Source organism: Ruditapes philippinarum, unplaced genomic scaffold (assembly GCF_026571515.1).
Source record: "Ruditapes philippinarum isolate M1 unplaced genomic scaffold, ASM2657151v2 ctg7821_1_1_1_1, whole genome shotgun sequence".
Taxonomy (NCBI): domain Eukaryota; kingdom Metazoa; phylum Mollusca; class Bivalvia; order Venerida; family Veneridae; genus Ruditapes; species Ruditapes philippinarum.
Genome location: NW_026865044.1, coordinates 32,588 through 42,383, shown reverse-complemented (window position 1 = coordinate 42,383; position 9,796 = coordinate 32,588). Strand labels below are relative to the sequence as shown.

The 9,796-nt window shown below is 31.3% G+C and overlaps 1 protein-coding gene across 1 annotated transcript; it reads left to right on the top strand.

The window, feature by feature from the left end:
• The first annotated feature begins 333 nt into the window (after positions 1-333).
• LOC132727660 (E3 ubiquitin ligase Rnf121-like) lies at positions 334-9,175 on the top strand. The gene is made up of 8 exons (XM_060713226.1): positions 334-456; positions 1,488-1,528; positions 1,901-2,042; positions 2,731-2,885; positions 3,498-3,726; positions 4,130-4,263; positions 4,996-5,097; positions 6,357-9,175. The coding sequence occupies exons 1-8, from the start codon at positions 403-405 to the stop codon at positions 6,475-6,477; spliced, it is 978 nt and encodes a 325-aa protein (XP_060569209.1). The 5' UTR covers positions 334-402; the 3' UTR covers positions 6,478-9,175.
• The last annotated feature ends 621 nt before the right edge of the window (positions 9,176-9,796 follow it).

The following is a 9,796-nucleotide window of genomic DNA, read 5'->3' as shown; positions in this document are numbered from 1 at the left end:
TTGTGTGTCTTCGCAAATCAGTAAAATAATGTGTATACATACAATTAAGCTATATTAATATACATATACAAGCTATATATTAAGCGCCATATGATTTTAAGAACCAAATCATTACCCAAATACATGTATATAAACTGACAGTGACGTGGAGGAATTTTATGACAGTATGTTTTTTTATCATGAGTATAAAACAATTTTGAATCTTGTTTTTACGTAATTATGATTTGATGAGTTGGAAAAAGTTTTATATGTAAAAGACTTCCATGGATCTTTGGGCGCTGAGATCGCTGGAAATCTTGTCGATGATGACCAGTTTCCGTTGTGATTACTAATTCGTTAATAATTTCATGATCGGGATTTTCGGATATTATCGTTGTAGTTGTCAAAAAAATCAATTGGAAAATGAACAACCACGTTGAACATGCCGATATTGCTCTCCATTTAGCTGGCAACAAGGTAATATTTGCATATTTTTAGAAGCTGAAGGTGTTGCATAGGATTTTAACAGTTTTTTCGCTGAGTAGAAGCGTAAATTATCGCTTAAGGTAATGTCTCAAATAAACTACTTTCGGATACTGCATAAATTCGGATTAAGTTGCAACTTACATGCACAGTATTTAATAAAGATAATTTAGACAGAATCTGTTGTATCAGCTTAATTTTACAAAAGTGTGAAAAAACTGGTTGATGAATGTTAATTGAAATTAGTTGTATATCACACATGTAAGTCAAATACAGTTGAACTATACTCCAGTTAAATTGCCTAATTCCAACTTCAGGATTTAGGTCTAGGATTTTGTGGTATTTATGGATAGTATAGAAATTTAAAGATTTTTCAATACCATACATAAGGTTAAGAGATACATGCACACATCAACTTAAATTGACAAAGTCCGTGATGTACATGACCACATGTTTAACACATGTTTTATTCATCCTTTTATCATTTATGATGACGTTGATTTTTGGATAATTCATCAGTGTTCGCGTGCAAAAATTTGAGAATTATAACATTTTGTGCCTGACTAATCAACATATAATATTAACAAAAGAGCAGGTTAAAGCTAACCTGTGTATGCTTTTCATACCTGTCGGCTGTGCTCATGAGTGTCCTTGTTATAATTGTAAAAATATAAATTTTAAATAAAGTCCATGTAGAAATAAATCGTAATGATCAATGAATGACTCTGTATAAAACCAATGAAAACCGTTATCTTCTAAAAAATGTTTGGTCAAGTCTGGGCAGGGTCCGGTTTTCACAGTTGATACTGCAATATGTTCAAGCTACATGTACATTTGTAGGGAAAGCCCACTATGTAATTAAAAATTCCCTCAAAAAACAATATATAAAGTTGGGACAGCATGTGTACATTATTATATATATATATGCAAATAGCAGCATATAATTTTTGATATATTTTTCTTATTTCTTTTCATTTAATTACATTAAATTGATTCAGTACTTTTTCCTACTTTTTGTGTTTCAGACCATAGATTTATCAAAGTTGTCAGAGAAAGAAAGATGGAAGTAAGGCTTTTATTATTTTTCTAAAGCTCTTATATTGCAATGAAGAAAAGTTTGAAATAAGCAATCATCTAAAGTTGAAATGGTTGTCTAATGTTCTGGTTTGCACATATATGCCATCCATGCCATTTAATGTTGTTTTAAGTCTTAATAGGGTCACAGTATTTTATGTGACCACAATATCTTCATAGATTCAGGCTTTATAATTATTTAGATGTACATGTACCATGAAATTTACTTATTTGTCACTTATAGGCTATTTTTATTTTAAGCTTATATTTGGCTTAGTAAATTTACATCATTTATACTATGGTATTAAGATTACATGCATTTGATACTTGTAGGATATTTGTTAAATTAATACTTCATTTACAGAATAGAGCACCAAAGATTACATGAGAAGCATCGTGGCCATGAGGCTATGCATGCTGAGATGGTCCTTATACTAATAGCGACTCTTGTTGTTGCACAGATATTGTTAGTCCAGTGGAAACAGAGATACTTCAGGTCTTATCAGGTAAAATTTTAGGGGAAAAAACTATATTTAGGAAAAATCATAGAGGCAACCATTAATTTGAGTTAAGTTTCTTAGTTTGATTTAGTGTAATGCAATGGAGACTATTTATGCTGTAGCATTTAAACCATTCAGGGATCACAAAAGCTAAAAATTACATTTTATTTTTACGTCAGACATCATTGTCAGACATAATTTTCATGTACATTTTGCATTAATGGTATGTCAAGTATTCAGCACATGAAATTGATAGGTCATTGGAGATGTGGGTCCCATGTTAGCATTGTGAATCAGTCTAGTGTGTTGACTGTTGTGATTACATTTTTCAGTCTTACAGTAACAGTTAATTACAGTTTTTGGGCTAAAATAAGGCCCCATTCATAAAGCCTAAAAACAATATCCTTTTGTTATTCACAATTTTCAAAACAACATAAGAATATAAACAGAGACATGGAACTATGAGACTTTATGTAATAATTAAGGTGTAGGTGGTTATTATGAATTAAGGTATATTCCAACACATTTTTAGTTATTTAATAGCTAAATATTAACAGTATACATTAGGTTTTACTCTGTATTCCAAATAATGGTATTACAATGATAATTTTCACAATTCAAATTGCACCAGACCCATTGACAAAGAGACAGGAAAAACACTGCTATGTGTGCTGTTATTACATTTTTTTTTCAGAGAGCCACATTGATTGGAATGTGGATAATTCCTGTAGGATTTTGTTTGAAGTTTGGTTGGACAAGGTTTATAGTTGTGTGGGCTATTTTCTCAGTCATTACCGCCTATATTGTGTTCAAATCTACAAGGAAACCTTTAGAAGGAAGAACACCAAGGTATTACAGTTGTATTAACATATCGAACATTTTTTTATTCACAAGTCTGTCAGGAATTCCAGAGTAAGGGTTTTAAGAATACAATGTTAAAGATAGACAGTAATTATTGTTGGTAATCCAATATCTGTCTATGTATGTTTATGTGTTTAAAAAATGCATCTAATTCAAATATTTGCATTCTTGATAGTATTTCAGAAAATCCTGGAGACACTCGCAGATTAATAACATAGCATAACAAAGGGTTATGTTGCCAGCTTGAAGGTCATAGTCACCATAGCTGAAAATTAAGTACCCCTAGGTGTCATTTGGTCTCATAGTTGGTTTCATATAATGTAGAAATAAAAATATGTGTTGAATTGGCACTTATTTACGTTATGTATTACTACAAGGAAAATGTTTGTTTTTTGGGTTTTTTTCGGGGGAGGGGGGGGGGGTCATCAAAAGTGAAAATAGTTCCTGATGAAGTGAGAAATCTTTAAAAACATAATAAATGCCCAGTGCCAAGCAGGATAGTACTGGTATTGAATGCAGGTAAACATTTTTAACATCTTGTATAATACTAGTATACTAACAAATCCAACAAATAAAAATAAAAATTTGTTCTATTTCCAGGCTTGTATATAAATGGTTTCTGCTCATCTACAAAATCAGTTATGGCTCAGGAATTCTGGGATACATGGTCATAATGTTAACAATGCTGGGCGTTAACATGTTATTCTTGATCAAACCACAGTATTCTATGGATTTTGGTCTTTTGATAATGTTTTATGGCCTCTATTTTGGGGTTGTGTCGAGGGATTTTGCAGAAGTTTGTAGTGATACCATGGCAGCTCATATAGGGGTATGATCTTTCATATATATATATTTCAACTAAACTACGTGAAATTTCTTTTAATATATGCTGGATTTTTTGATAATTGAATGATTAGAAATAATTGAGAATGTTGATATTTAGATAAATAATATTATACAAGTTGCTGGCAGGATATATGGGGAAACATAAAGCTATTTAAAGACAACTATAACCAAGGTGCTGTCAGACGGTCATATAGATCTCAGCTGGTTAGATGACACCTTATTTACAGCAAAATAAGTTCCATGTTACTTGCGTTTTATCATAACATGTTCAAATTTACTATTTTAGTGCTATTTGATTGGCAATAATGCAGTATGATATTATTATATTTATATGTTTACTTATGAGTACAGAGTTGATTGATATCTTGTTTTTTAATATATTTCAGTATTATACAGTAACGGGTTTGCCTGGGAAAAGGTTAGATCCGAATATCTGTGCAGTATGTGGAAATCAAATATTAGTTACAAATAATGAAGATGCAATAATAGAAACAACCTGTAAATTACAGTGTGACCATGTGTATCCTTTTAATACAAAATAATATATACAATTACAATATACCAATAGAAATTACTAATTATGATACTTTTGTTACCAATTATAATTTCACAATACAGTTTAGGTACCAGTTAAAATTTCAAAATGTTACAAAACAGATTTCAGCTTATACTTCTTACTAGTAAGCAACAAAGTTATATAAGAATTTATTTCCTCTGTTTTTGTGGAGCCAATATGTTGTATATTGTTTGCAACACGTGATATTTTTTTTAAAGTGACATTTTGCCCATCCAAAGGCATATAGTGAGTGAATGAATGAAAGTCAAAATAAGGTTTCATTTTGCCATGATTCCTTTCAATTTCATAATTAAGTTTGCAAAAACAATGAATTACTCACAGATCCACACAAAATTTCTGTAAATATCCATAAGAATTTACCTAAAATGCTTAGTTTATAAAAAGAGTGGGGCAGTCTTTTCAAATTTTAGGCAGATTTATAATTTTACCCTAAACATTTTCCAATATCAACTATTGGTCAATCACCATTTTGACAGTCAATCTTTTGAAATATAAAGTAAATTCAGCTCAACTTGACCATGAAAATATGAGCATAATGCCACTTTAATGTCTAGAGAATGTAGATTGCTTATTGTGATGTTGGCCATTTGTTGAGAAATCTTTCTAACTGTTTCCCTAAATAATTAGTTTGTTATGTGATAATTAATTATGTTTTCCTTAACTAGACGTTTTTAGATTTCACGAGTTTTGTATACGAGGCTGGTGCATTGTGGGAAAGAAGCAGACGTGTCCATACTGCAAAGAGAAAGTTGATCTGAAGCGAATGTTCCCAAGTCCGTATCCTTTGATAAACCCTTCTATCAAACGTAGAGAAGTATTGGGTCAAATTTTATTTGTTGTTTGATTGCCCATTATTAGATTCATTAGATTATTAGATATCGTCAAAACATAATTCTAACAATTTAGGCAATTCAAAGAAAAAAACCTTACAACTGCAATGATTACATAAAAATGATATTATTGACCCATTTCCACATCATGTATGATTCTAGATAAAATAGGTTCTTTGAAACACAGAATTAAGGAATCAAATAAGAGTGATTATGAAAAGTGATAAATGACTTGCAGAAAAAAAGGTTGAACTTGAAATTTCTTTATAAAAAGTGAAAATACTGGGCTGGATGTCAATAAAATTCCGGAGAATTTCTTGAGTGTACATTTACTGTGATATTACTGGTTGGGGACCACCAAAACCGGACAACCACCAAACCCGGACGGCCCCGAAAATGCTTAATTAAGTATTTTCTTTGTTCAGTGGTTGTCAGTCACTTTTTTATCAACAATAAGTGCATGTTTATTTTAAAATTAAGTTAATAAATTTATTTCAACCTCCGTAAATAGTAATATTTTAATGTCTATTTCAAGAATGTTGACGTTGAAATTGGGGGTCAAGAAAGCAATGCCTGACCTTATATACCAGCTATAATCATTTGCAGAGTCCTGGTCCGGAATAATAGAATATCCAAAACTTCAGCATTTGTTGCTGACATATTGGATATCATGTTAAAAATCAAAAATCAAAACACCCAAGCTTTTATCTGAATTAAATCACGTCATGTACATATCTGTCCGGACACATGGTACTGTAGTGTGGACAATATAGGTAATTTTGATACCCTCCTTGTGCTGCTCATATATAAGTGTCAATACAATCAGAAATAAACAAACTAGTTTGTTAGTAAGGAGAAGAACCTAGCTGAACTGTGTCAAATTTTTTGGTCTCTAGGTTAAAAATTATGAAATCTGGACGGAAAAATGTTCCAAAAGTGTCCAGTTGATGGTCTCCGACCAGTACATATATAAAAATACTTCCTGTTTAGAGAATTTCACAGAAGTATATTGATGCAACCTAGTACTTATGTTACAAAAATAAAAGTGTAGTCTGATAATGATTATGTTATAAATGATGATATATAGGGAATGAATAGTGTCAAGATGACCCCTGTAATATGAACCTATTGTTACCATAGAGATAAATATAAAATATTGGTAAAAATCAGGTTTATCATAAATTGTGCTCCTTAACACATTTTCAGATGGGATAGACCACATATGATGTATGGAAATTTCCTTGATTGGATTAGATATTTAGTTGCCTGGCAACCAGTTATAATCATGTTAGTTCAGGGAATTAATTGGAGCTTGGGGTTAGAATAAGTAAAATGCATAATAGTTATATATTTATTGAATCCAATGAAACAAAATTGACAAAAAGCCATGATCAATGAATGTGATATTGTATAAGGAAAGTTACAAGAGTCCCACCTCTAGGTCTGCGTATTATTGTAAGTTTGATGTGAAATATATCTGTTAGAATATGGTTTAAAGATAGGATGTATGTTGTGTAAAGTTAACGATAATGAAGAGAGTTTTGTTATGTAAGTTTATTAAGAAAGTTTTTGTCAATTGAAATGTGATGGCAGCAAGGCAGCAAAACAGCATAAATATGATAAACTAATGGGTGACACAGACATTGATGTTAAATTGACAAAAGCTAAAAAATAAGTAAAGGAATACTCTAACCCAGTTGACTGTTTCATGCTATCCAGTTAGCTTACGGAATGTCGGTGGTTCTATTTGATGTCCTTTTGTGCCTTAAATAATGCACAGAGGAGCACCTGAGGTTGTCCTTCATTAGTAAAGCTGGAATATGTCAGTGTGACTTAAAACTGAACAAAAATAAAGAATTGGTTCAGCTTCAAAGTTGAAATAATCCATTAATGGTTACAAGGATTTCAATATTATAACTGAGCACTCAACAGTTTAGTCTTGAGTACAGGCTTCCCTGCAATACTGGTTGCAAAGACCTGTATTTACTGCCACAAGCATTCTAATTGGATTTGTTTAGCCAACTAATAACTCTATAGTTATTTTACAATAGATTCATTTGACAGCTACATAAAACATTATTTAGGTGTACACTTACAACCTCTAGTTGTACATCAATAGCATCCCAGCATTTGTGACAGATCATTTTGTTCACAAGTCAACTACATGTTATCTATTGACGAATAGTTACAGATTCCTGTTGGATCCAAAAAAGCCCATACTTCTATTAAACTATATAAGCTTTTCTTGATGGCTGCATTACCTTAATCTACAAATTGTGTGATAGAACTGTGGTAACATTTGAAAAAAATGTTGCAGTTAGTGTATGCTTTCAAATGTAGTCAATTATTTATAATTTTATCAGAATCTTCGCAAACAATAAGTTGTTGGCTTGATGGTCAGTCTTCAATCTAAACAAGTTTAGAATATTGCAATATTTAAAACGAGAAAAGGAGCACGAAATGTTGTTTTTTTTTTCAATTTTAATTTTAACTACATATATATGTAATTTTAACTACATGTTCGTTCTCAATGTTTAGTTATATTTTTTTTCTTCCTAACCAAATCTGGTAGGTTTTTTTTCTAACTTGTGTATTCAACACTCACCTTTAATGGAAACTTTCTACAAGAATAAATATTTTAATATTCACAATTCACTTTTCATACTTATATACAAATTTGGATCACCATTTTTCTTACCAATTACAAACTCAGTAAAGCTATTGTAAAGAGTATATGTTATAAATCATTATCTGTGTTATTAATATTTGTAGCAAGTCCCTTAAGCTGCCATAATTTGAATAACTTGTTCATGTGACAATATGTTTATTATTCAATCTGAAAGCCTGCTGCTCCTCCATATTGAAATCCATCCTCCAATTTTTATGGGGTCAGAAAAACACTTATCAGCAACAAAGAAGCTGTTGGGCACTAAATGTCAAAGGGTAAGCAAAATGTGTAGCCTCACTGGGACTTGAACCTGTGACCCTCTAAATACCATTCAGTGGATATACTGACTAAGCTTTCTGACCTTACATGTTTTCTCCCCAAATTAGTGAACAGTTCTATAACATCCCCCTACTATAAACCAGTAAAGTTTTCAAGTTGGATCAATTTAATATCAGAAATGTTAGAAACAAAAGAGAGAAGGATTTATTGTCTATTTTTAGTCTTGACTAAATCAAATAAAACATCTAGTCCATTTTTCCTGACTTGTTCAGTCTAAAAACTCTTAATGTCACTTGTATATAACTTTTTACCATTCAGCCTTATTGCCTTTATACATGAGTGACAATAGTTTTTATTTTACAGTTTATAATCTCTACATTACATCCGGGATATATTCTTAGATGTTTTAATTAAAGTTGTTAATTGTTTGAATGCTTATTTTAACAAAGATTTTATGACTTAAATTTTTTGTCCATTGTTGTGAAAATTTTTGAACATAGTTTTATAGTTTGTTGACAAAATTTAAAAATTTGGTATGTATATATAACTTCATGGATTTATGGAAACAAATTTTGCAAAAATAACTGACGACCCAAACTTCTAAATGTAGCTCCTCATTGCCCCTAATGGTTAAGGTGTTGCCTTTATGGGTTGAGGCATCAGAATTGCAGCCACCGTTTAACCCTGCTGGATCTTAACAGGTGACTTAATTTGTTCGAATTATTGGAGTCTATGCATCTCTTAGCTTCAGCAGATAAGGTGCTTCAGATCCCTGGTGTTGCATGAAGTTTGTAACACCTGAGGTTATACAAAATCATCTTTTCTGTTTCGGTGCCCTATGACCTTAACTGTGTTGGTGCGCCTTCAAACCAAACCAAACCATAAAACCAAACTAAACAAAAAAGCTCCTAATTAGAATTAGCCCAGCGTCAGTTCAGAAGATTTTGTGAACAAGTTACTGATGTGTATTGAGATTTTGTATGTGTTGTAAGTTTCTGTATGGTATATAATAGAAATAAATTGTTAATTAATTGCTCTATTGTTGTATAAATAAACAAAAGTGATATTATTTGTGAAACATAGTCTTGTTATTTGTTACAATTAGAATGAATTATGGTTCATATATATCCAGTAAACACAGTCATGCAGAAGTAGTGCATGTATTCAATTAGTGAATTTAACAGATCCCTATGAGTAATGACAACAAAATGTTATCAGATTTTATAAAGTCATCAAACAGTGAATGAAGAAATACAGGTGACAAGTTTCATTTGATTAGATTTAAGGTACATTGTATTTCCCAAATGATGCAGGAAGTTTCAAATAAAAGTTTAGACGCAGGAATTGGATATTGCTCACCACACCCTATTAATATGTAGGTAAAGTTTGTTTCTAATTTTTATATAAAGTGAAGTACAGTTACAGTTATATAAAGGATGTACTAGTGAACCACAACAGTCGCCATTTCCTTTGATAGAAACAATTGTCCGCTAGAGGTAGGACAGCAACGCTACACTATTCTTAGTGCTTGATAGTAAAAGAGCCTTGATAATGTAAAATTTTGCTGAGTAAATGACAAAGGACAACAAATTTCTTTAAATCCATGTTACAGTTATAGGCCTTGGAAAGAGTCCTTTTATGCTCTCAAAAAAGAGTATAATATTTCAACTTGTTTCAATAGAATATGAAAATATCTGAG